Source organism: Etheostoma spectabile, chromosome 16 (assembly GCF_008692095.1).
Source record: "Etheostoma spectabile isolate EspeVRDwgs_2016 chromosome 16, UIUC_Espe_1.0, whole genome shotgun sequence".
In the NCBI taxonomy this organism is placed as follows: Eukaryota; Metazoa; Chordata; class Actinopteri; order Perciformes; family Percidae; genus Etheostoma; species Etheostoma spectabile.
In genome coordinates this window covers 27858198-27872086 of record NC_045748.1, presented here as the reverse complement: position 1 = coordinate 27872086, position 13889 = coordinate 27858198, and the positions used below count along the sequence as shown (strand labels likewise).

The 13889-nt window shown below is 41.5% G+C and overlaps 1 protein-coding gene across 1 annotated transcript in view; it reads left to right on the top strand.

Moving 5' to 3' along the window:
• LOC116704609 (caveolae-associated protein 1-like) overlaps positions 1 to 11107 on the top strand; it is a 28383-nt gene extending 17276 nt beyond the window's left edge. Inside the window, exon 2 of the mRNA XM_032540208.1 lies at positions 9993 to 11107. Coding sequence (XP_032396099.1) covers positions 9993 to 10832 — 840 coding nt within the window. The 3' untranslated portion in view covers positions 10833 to 11107. The remainder of the gene's footprint in view (positions 1 to 9992) is intronic.
• The last annotated feature ends 2782 nt before the right edge of the window (positions 11108 to 13889 follow it).

The following is a 13889-nucleotide window of genomic DNA, read 5'->3' as shown; positions in this document are numbered from 1 at the left end:
TTAGTCAAGCATGGGGAACTGTATATGGACCCAGAGCAGGCCAGCGAGGTGGAGTACAGGGCTGCAATGCTTCAGCTGCTCACCCCACAATAATTAGATCCCCTTTGACTAGAAGCTGAATGCTCAAAGTGTGCAAGGAAAATTCAAGATTTCTGAATAGTAAGCTCATCTTGTGGATTTGGATATGGCACTGGAATGTTATTTTCCATCGGGATGGCATCACTTGCATTAATAATGATGGGGTTCTGTGTTTACTCACTACAAAGGATTGTGTGTCTATAAGACTGCATTTGTATGTGTGTGTGTGCTTCTACAGTACATGAAAGTACTTGATCAGAATACCCGCAAACCAAAGGTATGTCGTAAAAACAACTGCCACTGATAGTCGACAATGGCAAGCTGTGTCTTGCAGTGAGAGCTGAAAGGAGTGGGAATGGGCTGCCTCACACACACGTGTCTGCAGCCTTGGAAACCCTTCAAGAAATCATTATTTGTGCTAGATTCATGTATGTATCCTTACAAAGCTCCTCTGTTTAACCAGAAAAGAAGGTCATAGCTGCTGAAAACAAAAAGAAACATGCTGTGATGGGAAATGTCATCAGATGTTGGCCACAAAATAACACAGGGAGACACATCTAGGCCACGAGAGGAGAGGAAAATATTAACAAATGATGAGATGGAACTATATAAAGGAATAGTTCAACATTTCAGAAAACTCGGCCTATTTGCTTTCTTTTTGAATGTGAGATGTTCCGATGTTAATTTCAACGCTGTGTGTGTTAACCTTTGTGTTGTCTTCCCGTTGACCATGCAACTTTGTGTTTTTCTGAGTTGAAATTTCAACCCTTTGTTGTTCTTTTTCTGCACTTTTTGACGGTTTATTCCAATTTTTTGGCGCATTTTGGATGTTTTTTTAATCATGTTTTAGTCCATTTTTTAACATTTTTTTTGTTGCTTTTTTCAACGTTTTTGAGTTTTTTTGTCACTTTTTTGATTTTATGGTCACTATTTCCGCATTTAAAAATAGAATGATTTTTTAAAATTTTTTCCCTGCATTTTTGTAGTTTTTTTTCAACATTTGTCAATTTTTTCAACGTTCCTTTGTCAAAGTTCTGGTATAGAATGTTTTTGTAAACATGTCAAATTTGACCCGAGGACAACAGGAAGAACAGTTATGTACAGAGCTGGAGACAGGCTGTGGTTAGCCTGGCGTAGCACAAACATTTGTAAAAAGCGGAACTACCAACACCTCTAAAGCTCAATAATTAACGCGATTTATCAAATTTATTTAATTCGTACACAAACAGAATTGTGTGGAGGATGATGAGGGAGAGAGATGCAACAAAGGCTCACGACCTGGACTCAAATCATGGATGTTGCAGATCTCCGTTGGCATCTTAACCCCCAAGCCACACTGAGACTTAATTAACTAGGACCAGGCTATTTCCAGGAAAAATTCTGAAAGTTACATTGCTGATGCCTGACATGTTTGAGTTTGTTACAATATAACATCTCCGGTCTTTCTTTCTTTATCTGTTTTTTAATGTACTGTAGCAAGCAATGGAGAGCGAGCTGTACCCAGCATGCCATTTGGTGGTATCATAGGCTCCACTCTTGATACACTACATAGTGTGTACATAAATCCCAAGAGCTTCCACTTGACGCTTTCCTGGGTTCCAAAATTTAAGGACAGACGTACAGTGTTACTCACAAAAAAGAACCCCCATAACTTTAAAGCAAAACTGTGATGTGCAGATGGGAGAGCAGTCTATGAATTAGGATCATTTTACTAATTTCAATGCAAACGGAACTGAATAGAAAACAATCGAGATTATCTGACACACATCTGGCACAGGCATATTTTGGTTTCCCTTTGTTTGGTTGCCATGGAGCTGTGACGCTGATCTGTCTCATTCCTCAGGGATCTGAGAATCTAAGTTTACTTTCCGACCACTCACTGTAAGGAAACCACGTCAAGTAGAAAACAAGGAAGGTAGAGAGAAACGAAAGAAAAGGGGCAAGGCCCAGGAATGAGGGGCTGGAAGGAATTAATAGAGAATGGAAGGAAGTGAAAAAGGAGGAAAAAGGAAAGAAGAAAGGTTGTCGCTGTGCTCCATTGCAACAACAGGCCTGGTGACTCATCCCTCTCTCTCCCCCCTCAGGGACCTGTGGCATGCCATCACTTTATATAGCAATCTCTCTCCTCTCTCTCTCTCTCTCTCTCTCTCTCTCTCTCTCTGGTCCCATGTCTCTGATTAAAGGGGACGAGTGGAAAACAGCAGGAGAGTATGGAGTTCTCTAGAGTTTTATGCTGTGTGCGACCATCACACTCTTTCCCATGGCACTCACATGAGAAATATACTGAAAAACACACAGTCCCTTGACTGTTTGGAGCGATGTATGGCTTCCCATCCATCACCCAAAGGAGCCAGTCTGACAGGGCGAGCATTAAGATTAGACTGATATATCAGCAAGTTGATATTGGCTTGGACAATGTAAACCATCTCCCATACTGTAATGACAGAGTCGGGTTGGTGTGTCGGACCCTTTCTTGGTCTGTTCTGAACAGCAATTTACTATGGCTAATGTTGGACAATGTACCAGCGCTTACTCATTCACTTGAATGGGAAAGTGTGTCTAAACTTTTATCTGGTACTGCATGTGGTTGATTTATCAAGAGCTCCAGAACAGCTAAATGGACCTTGTGTAAATTGGGATTTGTAATTCCATTAAAAAAACAACCAATGTATTCATTTGCTTCTTAGACTTCCCCAGTCCTATTTTACACCAGCAGTTATATCATGAGGATTCCCTGTTTTTGTGTGTCTGTGTGTATGCGTGTGTGTGTGTGTGTTTGCAACTGTCTGCGCAACACATATTAGACTAGTAGTATACTTTACCGGCTTGGAATAAGTGAGTATTCTATGGCACACACACACACGCACGCACATACACACATGCATCTGGCCTTTCCACAGCAGTAGGGGACTTCTTTGTGGACGTTGAGTTTATACAGGAAAACAGAAACAGAGAAGGGTGTGTTGCAGCGGGATTCCTCTCTCTCGCTCTACATAAGTCTGTTGAGTGGTTGCAGTGTGGGCTGAGAGTGGAAAGCTTCCATGGTGTGCTCCTTATCCTAACACATACTACACACCAACACTCACACACACATACAGTCAGCGAACTGCACAAATGCACACATACAAATAGAAAACAATACACAAACACATAGTCATGTACAGTAATCATACCTACTTGAACACACCAATACACACACACATTTCCACAGCTGTACAAGCACGTGTTCGTACAAGTTAACACGCACACACAGATACACAACTGTGTGCATGCTTGCACATACAGACCTATGGTGCACACACACACACCACACACACACACACCACACACACACACACACACACACACACACACACACACACACACACGTACACACACAGGCTATGACTCTGACGTAAAAAATCTCTTTCCTTTTATCTGGAAACTTTACAGTTCCTGTTAGGCTCACCACTGTTACCATGGAGACACAAGTGAATGTTTTTGACTGCTAGTGGAGGCAATACAATTGAAAATGGTTAGTTCTGGCATGAGTTTTATTTGTAGACTTTTTTACAAAAACAGTCATCACAAACTACACTGTAAAACCAATGACATGAATTACACTTACTTCACCCTTCCGCTGGAAGTGTATACACACTTGGCACACACTTGGCTAAGGCAACTGCTCATGGCATTGTTGCTGCTGCCATGGTTTCTCTGTGCTGGTTAATAGTCACTGTGGCTCACCACTGGCTACGCCCAGAAAATCCAAATATGCCTACATGAAACATCCCCAACATCTTTGAAAGGAGACTTCCAGGAAACACAGACAGAATAACAGGCTTAGTGATAAGTGTTAATTGTACAAGAAGGTTCATGTATTATGATGATGAAAATGAAGAACACATTAAACTCCTAGGACAAAACTAAATGCAGACTTGGCTTCACTTTGATGGACTACGCAACTGAAGCAAGTTTCATATGGGACAGAAATGAAACAAAACTAATAGATTCTTGGGGAAAAATGAATCCAAGTAAGCTTTAAATCATACAAAATTAAAACATGCAAACCTCTCATATTTGCCTTTTCAATCCCCTTTGAGTAGAGTTTGAACATGTCTGACTTTGACTCTCCTAGTGGTGACTAAAAGTAAAACCAACTTTGTGTGTGTGGCCCAAACGCTTGTGTTGGGCTGTACAGCAGCAGAGTGGACGGTCACCGTACACACTCCTCATGAAAGAGAAACACTGTGTTGTGCTGACAACACACAGCATCTGCCAGCTGATCTCAGCAACTCACACACGCACACACACACACACCACACAAAATGATATGATAGGCTTTTGTAAGAACTATCACATATTACAGTTTTTAACAACTGCATACACACGTTTTTAAAACTTTTTCCTTTTTTTCAAAAAGTCTACGGACAATTCCCAAAACTGCACACACCAAATGTAAAATAACTTCAAAATGAAATATATTGCAATAATTGATATATTGACATTTTTAACCTTTTTTCCAAACTCTAATTTTCCCCAATTTCAAATGATGTCCCCCAAAAGGAAACTTTGTCAACATCTGTTTTATCTAAAAAGATAAATTTCTCTGTTTGGTCATATCACTTCAGTTTTTATTACTTCAAATTGGGATTGTCAAGCAGACAAACGGACCAACGCATGTATAATAAAAGATCCTTACTTGCCTCTACTACTCCTCTTACTCTCAACAAATCTGATCTGGTAATCTGACCTTTGACCTGTTCACAGGCCACCTATGTGTCTGTCTGTCTCTCTATCCCCAACATGTTGACATATAGTGTAATTACAATAAAATGTATTATGCCAGAGAGGAAGAGCGCCACAGTAAAATCAACCACCTTTCAAATTAATAACTTTTCCACTAGCCATGAGTCACTGCATGCAGCAATCTGTCCAACCCTGACAGACTGAGGACTGAAAGAAAGAAAGATCCGACCCTCTCTCCATCGCTCTCGCTTTCACTCCCTCTCTTCCACACACACACACGCCTGCATTCACCAAACACACACACACATTGTGGTTCAATGTGTTTCGCAAATTTCTTCTCTTCTGACTGTCATTTTGTAATTCAAGTGCGAACCAGATCTGGAACTTATCTCCATGTGCATATCTTGCAAAAGCTAAAGGCAAAATGTAGTCACTGCCACACACAACACACACACACACACACACACACACACAACACAACACACACAAACACCACACACACACACACACACACACACAAACACACTCTATCTCACCGAACCATTACATACCTCATTCGTCTATTTTCCATGGAGTGTACTGAACCTTCCTGTCTTTTGTGCGGCAGCCTCGTGGAGAACAATGTCCCATTAAATTAGGAGGGTCAGGAAGTCAACACACTAAGGTGAATGCCTGAACTTCCCCATACCCTCTTTCCATGTACTTGGACACCCACACACACACACACAACACACACACACACACGCACGCAGCACAGAATTCCGTGTTGAATACCTCTGAGTACACATTAGCCTGTGACTTCCTACACTCTGAACTGACAGACTGGGCTTTCCCCAGCACACACTGTATCTAGGCTCCAAGATCCAGCTACAACTAATTTTACCGTTAAAGCTTCTGGGATTCAGCTCTTTTGCTGGCTTACAGAGTAGCTAAGTTTGGCTTACAGAGTAGTTAAGTTTGGTAAAAAAAAAAGTCATGTGAATAAAGCTGGTGAAAGTGTGTTTCCATCCAACAACTTTAAAGCAAATGAAAACTTGCGTAATGACGTCACATGCTGTTTTCAAATTAGTTTATTGAGTTGATTTGAGACATTTTAAGGTGTTTCCATTCATTTTCGCACCGAATCGCAAACATTTAAGCAAACTTTTGGGAACAACGTTTTTTTAGACAAAAGGGATCGCGCCGTCTACCAACACATGATCAATATTGGACAAAATGTCATAAGGCTTATGTGCCAGCTGATAGCAACATATCAAGCGATAATAGGAAAACAACAACACATTGCTATGATGATCCATATACTTGGCTTTTATTTTACCTCCAGCACCACTGCGAGACAACTCTTTTTTGAGACATGTCGCTCTGTTTGAGCGCCTTCCATTCACTGCGAGTTCCTGATAAATTATGGAATTTCTTAGATTTTTGAACTAAAATGTCTTCTTCTTTCGCACTTCATTATTTGTTCGGCAAATAACATTTCCATCAGCGTTTATCACATAAGCCGTGTATTGATCAAGAGAAAATCTGAGGAGACCGATGTATTTCCTTTGAGTCGATATTCATGAAATTCAATCAAATTTTACTGTTTCCATAAGGCATTTTTCATTCAATGTCACTTAATTCGGATAAAAACGTGTGGATGAAACATAGCTAGTGTATTACTGTAACTAGTAAATATTCCTTTAGGCCTAAAATTACACTTATTTATTTCTGGTTTTATTTTCTGGGCTCCAAGGTTTCCGTTCCCTAAGAACCATATGGATCTTACAGTATTGAGAATGATTCCAATAAGATCCATGTGAGACAAGGCTGGACTAACTATTGTAATGTGTGTGTGTGTGTGTGTGTGTGTGTGTGTGTGTGTGTGTGTGTGTGTGTGTGTGTGTGTGTGTGTGTGTGTGGTGTGTGTGTGAGTGTGTGTGTGTGTGTGTCATCATGGCAAAATGTGGTCCAAGAGACAAATACTACCACATAGGTGGCTTTGAGTTCTTTTACAGGTGTTTATGTGTCCCTGAAAATGTCTATTTGTGCACAAGATGTATCAAAGTTGCCATGACATGATTGACTTTTACCTTAATGGTCTTACTTTTGTTTTGGACAAGTCCTTTCTTCTAGCAATACTCCCAGGACAAGATGTCAACTTTGCATGTAAAAGATCTCATACTCTGATGGGCTGATGTTAATGATATTTGCAATTTTCCTGTTTCCATTTCACTTTGCTGAACTATTCCTTTAAGATATGGTGGTAAAATCCATTCTCTGTGGAAAAAAGTGAAATATTCCTGCAAGAAATAGCGGCATGCAAACATTTGAACCTAAGGTCCACTTTCAATAAATGCTCTTTTGACAAACTGTGAGGCCATATCAGAAACTTGGACCACACGTTGCTTACTGTAAGCGATTTACAACACTCACTGCATTGTCTTTGAGATTGAAACAAGATGTAATGAACTTTAGCGAGGCAAGTATTTTCCAGCACCCATGCCTGTGAACACATCTGTTCAGGAAAGCCAAGTTCCCTCATCCAAGGTCAAGTTTACCCAAGATAGTACAATACCTTCATAAAACCACCATTACACTGTAACACAACACAATAGACAGGAGCCCCCCGCCCCCCCCAGCTCTCATACCTCCACTTTCCAGCCAACACTTTGATGCTATTATCTTCCTGCAGAGCAGATGGTTTTCCAAGACTCTGAAGCATCATCCCCCTTGTGCTATTACTCGATTCATACGACAGAAGACAAGAATCTTCCCTTTCCACACCTTAACCCCCCCCCCACCCGTGGTCCTTTGTTCTGGCTCTGCTGTGTTCCTGTTTGAACATAGAGGCGGTGTAGAGGGAGAGGAAAAGACAATACGTACATGTATTGGCCCTCATGCAGACATTCAGGAGCCCAATTGGATTGGTTGATTTGCTGTGATGGAAAGAGGAAGACCCCCTCCCATCACCCCTCCTTCCATTCCTTTCGTTAACAAGCTGGAGCATTGTATTTACGAGGTGAACGAGGCACATGAGAGAAAGGGAAAGAAAGGTTTCCTCATCTGCAACGCAAACAGGGAAAGGCAAGAAAAAAGGTTTATGGTATGGGAGATGGAAAAGCAAGAGGAATGGAGGGATCGACGATGTTAGAAGGAGAAAAGCATACAGTGGTGCTGTGCAGCAATGCATTATCAGAGCGGGCTGGGGTCAGGCCTTCATACTTACTTGGGCTTTATACACATCGACCAAAGCCAAACTAGTGAGCCCTGAAGCCTGCAGGATTCATTACACAAGGAATAGGGGAACTGCTATTCTTAGACACTTGCATTTAGTAAGACTACTTAGTCCTCATGGGGTTATTAAAATCCAAATTTGCATGGAAATCGTGTGTGAAAAGTGGCGGCCTGTGGTAGACAGGAGTTCTCCAAAATGGAATGGGTCCATCTTTTGGGCAGTGGGAACCTGTTTCACGCTGTTCTGCCTATTACATTTTGGGAACAAGTTGACATTTTTAAAGGTGGCCCCATAGGGAAACATCAAGGAGTCACAAATCTTTGTATCATAAAAGTATAAAAACTGCATATATCCCGTCTACAATATTTGTTTAGTTTTTTTAACAATAACATGAGTTTCCCCAGCCTGCCTATGGTCCCCCAGTGGCTAGAAATAGAGATAGGTGTAAACCGAGCCCTGGGTATCCTGCTCTGCCTTTGAAAAAATGAAAGCCCAGATGGGCCAATCTGGAATTTTGCTCCTTATGAAGTCACAAGGGGCAAGGTTACCTCCCCTTTCTCTGCTTCCCTTCCCTTTGTTGGCCCAGGGAATTTGGCCCACCCATGAGAGAGAGACATCATGGGGCTTTCAAACAAGCAAAGTGGCGGCTGGTCAAGGTCACACCCCCAGCCTCCACCTTGCCCCCCCTCTCTTCTCCTCAAAAGCTACAGACTCAGAAATGGCACATACTGGGGAAAGCTCATTGTGGGACTGGCTCTAGTGGCTAGAATTCTGCACAAAGGCTGAATTTATATATTACATATACATATATATTAAATATTCTGGATGAATACAAGATATGGGAGAATCAGAGAATGTGTCAGTCTGCAGAGAGAAACATGATTAAACCACAAAACTTCAATCCTACCTTATCCCAATGGGAACATTGTGGACCTGTGTGTGTGTGTGTGTGTGTGTGTGTGTGTGTGTGTGTGGTGTGTGTGTGTGTGTGTGTGTGTGTGTGTGTGCGTGTGTGGTCTTGTTGAACTAAATTCGTGGGGTCCAAAAACCCGGATTTCAGTATACTAGTGGGGTCCCGACATCTTTGTAGGGGCCAGAATGCAGGACCCCACAACTTTAAAGGGCCTTTTGAGGGTTAAGATTTGGTTTTAGGATTATGATTATAATTAGGTTATGGTTAGGGTGAGGGTTAAGTTTAAGATTAGGCATTTAGTTGTTATGGTTAAGGTTAAGGTAAGGGGCTAGGGAATGCATTTTGTCAATGAGTGAGTCAATTAATGTGTATGTAGAAGTAGAAGGGTATGTGCAATTTTGTTGCGTAACTGTTCAACATTTAACTCACACACACACCCGCCCCACACACACACACACACAAACACACCACCACCACCACCACCACCACCACCTATTTCCATTTTAATGTTTCCATCCCTTTGTCTCTGAGACAGTTACATTTTTCTCTGTCATGTCTTCCTGGAGTCTTGTGTGAGCCCTGGAGTCCTGTTTCAGATTCCACTTGGTCTTGGCCTCCACCAGACGTAATCTACCCACATCTCTAATGTCTCTATTGTGTAGCAAACCTGTGGTGATTCATGTTTCTCACCACAGTTTACTTGTTTGTACCTGTGTGCACAGAAAAGAGAATGAAAAAATGCACAATATAACATGCATATACATGCAAAAATGTCAACTTTACAAGTTCAACTTAACATGTATGTGCATTAATTACAGCTTGTGCTAGCAGTCTGAGTTGCTGGAGATCTCAAGAAAGATCAGTTTCTCTGTGGCTTTCCATTTTACCCTACTATTATTATTTCTACATTTTGTGGCTTAAAAAATAATATGTATTGTATTTCTCTGTCTATATGTTCATTGACCATATGTAAAACTTGAATTTCATCAAGGTTCACTTCTTGCTGGCTTCATTAAATCACATTAACGTGAATTCTTCATGTTCTCTTCTCCATAGGATGAAGTGAAGGTTCCCTCAAAACTAAGCATCTCAAAATCCATGAAGGTTTCTGAGTCTGTGTCAGGAAGCAAAGGAGGCAGCCTACTGGAGCTCAAGGAAGCTGTGGAAGAGGAGGAGAGAGGAGACGGAGAGAAGGAAGACAAACCCCACATAGACCTCTCATCGGATGAAGAGGGGGTGGAGATTGAGGAGACCATTGAGGAGTCCCGTGCAGAGCGCATCAAGCGAAGCAGCCTTCAGCGCGTACAAACCCTGAAGACGGTCTTCTCAAAGGAGAAGATGGATAAGACCAGAGCAAAGACCAAAGAGAACCTGGAGAAGACAAAGCAGAAAACCAAGGAGAACCTGGAGAGGACAAGGCAGAAAACCAAGGATAATTTAGAGAAGACCAAGCAGAAGACCAGACAGAACCTGGAGAAGACACGTCACAACATTGAGAAGAAGATGGGGAAGCTCGGAACACGGATGAGCGTCAACCCTGAGCACAAACAGAAGATCCAGACATCCCGCGACAAGGTGAAGAAGGCCTTCACGCCAGACCATGTTGTTTACGCCCGGTCCAAGACTGCTGTGTACAAGGTGCCCCCCTTCACCTTCAAAGTCAGGAAAGTCCGCGAGGGCGCCGTTGAGGTGGTCCAAGGCACCGAGATGGTGGAGGTGTCCCAGGATGCTGATCCCTTCAGTGGAGTGGAGGATGAGGTTGAGGAGGGCGCAGTGGAGGTCGAGATGGAGATGATGAATGGAGGTGGAGATGAGGAAGAGGCTGAGGAGGATGAAGAGGACGACAGCCATGATGCTCTGCAAGAGAATGAAGACAGAGATAGAGACAGTGACTAGATAAAGAATAAGGAATTTCCTAACATAATCCCTGAGGTTCTTTTGTAAAAATTGAATAATTGTGGGGATTGGGAAGATTGCTACAGAGTAATTATGGTTGATTACAACTTGGGTCTCATTTTTTGTTATCATTTTGGCCATTATTCCTATCAGTTATGATAACTTTGTACTGACAAGTCATTGCTGAGATCTGGGAACATAGCCTCATCGCTCCAAATTTGACTGGTCATTCATACGATCATACAGGTGGTTAGCCAGCCATCATTTAGTCCAGATGATCTAATCACCTTTATTTGGACTTAACATTTAAAAGGGATGACCCAAACTGTCGGTCATAATCTTTCATCATACAGGAAAATAGTGTGCAAAGTACTAGTGTAAAGTGTATTGTAGGTCAAAGTTGAACCAGGATGTTGGCAATGTAACACCGTGTGTTTTCTCCTCCAATTAAGTTTGTTGTTTCCATCCCGTCTGATAGCCGGACTGTTAGTGTCTCTCAACTCGTCAGACTACTTAATAGCAAGGTCGCCTATGGCTGGATTAGCAACCAGGCAGAGCAGGCAACAGCCCCAGAAATACACGAGGTGTGTCAACTGATTTGTGCAAGTTTGCTTTGTTTGGGAATATACAATATCAAAGCTTCAGTGCATCATTCTTTTTACATTAAATGTCCCATGGCATGAATATTTCACTTTACTTTTTTAGTTTTTTTAACATTAATATGAGTTCCCCCAGCCTGCCTATGGTCCCCCAGTGGCTAACTGGCGCTAGGTGTAAACTGAGCCCTGGGTATCCTGCTCTGCCTTTGAGGAAATGAAAGCTCAGATGGGTCAATCTGGAATGTTGCTCCTTATGAAGTCATAAGGGGCAAGGCTACCTCCCCTTTCTCTATTTTGCCCGCCCAGAGAATTTGGCCCATCCATGAGAGAGAGACATCATGGCTTTGAAATTAACAAAGTGGCAGTTGGTCAAGCCGCCTCCTCCTTGCCCCCCCTTCTCAGAAATGGCACATACTAAGGAAAGCTCATTGTGGGACTGGCTCTAGTGGCTGTAATTCTGCACCAAGGCTGATTTTTTTTTCAGATACAGTATTAGGGGACCACCAAGGTCTATATAAAAACATCCAAGAGCACCATGTCACGGGACCTTTAATGAATGCCTGTTACATTCAAGCCATTGACTTCAAGCCATTTAGCCAAATGACTAAATGACAAAATTAATTGAGAGCTCTATACAACTCTCTCTGTATTTCTCAGGGTGGCTTTGTTTCGAAAATTGTGTCGTTTGGCAACATTCACGCAGATACTCGAGTGAAGATAATGACCTCTTCCATCATGTTTTTTCAATCCTCCGTGTCCTCCTTGGCTACTAGTAACTGTGTGGAGGAGGGGTGGGGTTGGTGCACGATTACGGAAGGCTTGTGTCATGTGGATGCAACAACAGTGGTGTTGTCATTACTTTAGTATTTCTCATGGGGGAGACAGAGACTCCGCACTCTAGCTTTAAAGCACACTATCAACTGACATGATGACTGACTCAAGCTTGATTTAGGGTGGTGCAGATCTTTTGCCATAGCCTACGTAAGTGGCCTGAAGTTTATACTAGTGCGTTGGTATAAATCACGCTTTATGGTAGGTCTGGCTTTATTGAATACTCATGAGGCCCTGTCTTGAAGAGGGTCCCTATATACAAATGACTCACATAGTTTGAACACTGTCGCTTGTAGTGAGGAATTATCACCTGTCCCTGCAATTCCCTGTGGATCTAGGCAAAGGTTTTGCATCTTCCAGTTCATTGTTTAATGGCCAAAACATAACCAAAGAGCAAAGCCAGGGCCAGGTACAGTTGTATTCTAGCGTATAAAAACTGTAGCCTACACATTGCACAGAGTTGGACCCTTAGCAGGTTAGCATTCCCAGATCTTCAGCCGATAGGAATGATGGACAAAAAAAAGACCCAAGTTGCGAATTCTTTTTAACAACTTAGGTTTTACTTTATTCGACTACAGATTGTGTGCTTAAAAGAAAAATCAGAAAAGGCTTCATTTAAAAGGGGCTTAATGAAAAACCCATCTTTGCAATCACACTTCAAGGGTTGTATACAGTCCATTTGTATTTGGATAGTGTAGATGATCATGACATCTGAAAGAAGAATAAAATGGGAAGAGGCAACTGAAAATAACACTATTCTTGGTTGGGAAGGGTGGCGGTCCAAAAACTGACATGATCAAGAAATTATTAAAAGGGGACACCATCATTCCCATTGTAAGAAAGTGTAATTTGTCATTTCCTTTCCTGTTTCACGTTTTGTTTTTATTAAAACCACAACCACTGACAACTAGTGGGATGAGCTAATAAAAATAAATCATCTCCTGTCACTGATTCTTCAGTAGTATTAGGATAACATAAAGAAAATGATCCCACAGACTGTAAAAAAGCAGATTCCCAAAGGCCAATTTTTTCAAAAACACAGTACATATTGGTGCTTAAAATATATAAATTCTTTCTGTATTACAAACCACACATGCATAATTATTCCTTCCACCCCTTTTTGTTGTTCAGCTGTTTAAATGCTGTTAAGTGTTATGTTACTCTGCTAAATTTACTCATTTTTTTTAGAAGCACAGTGATTTGCTTTGTAATTTCTAGGTTTTGATGAACTCACATTTAGGTATTTGTGTATGATTTTGTATGTGACCACAATTTACACTTGGCGGATGTCATCTTCTTTTCATTACTGACAGAATGTAGCTTAACTGCTGTAGTTTTAGCAAACCTTATTGCATGTTATACTCTTACGCAACGTTTTACTGCCAAAGAATAACCATGAAAATGAAGGTCTGCAAAATCTGCACCAAAAAAAGAAAAGAAGAAGAAGGCAGAAACAGCTCATCCATAGGTCCAATGCATTTCCCTCACTATTGGTATCCACTTTCATTATCTTCTCTTACAAATGTTCTTCTTAAAACACGCTATGTGCTTTTCTAATATGTATTTCATAAATGAACTCAGATAAGGACCCCTACTTGCAGCGAGTCTCACAAACCTCTGGTAGTTT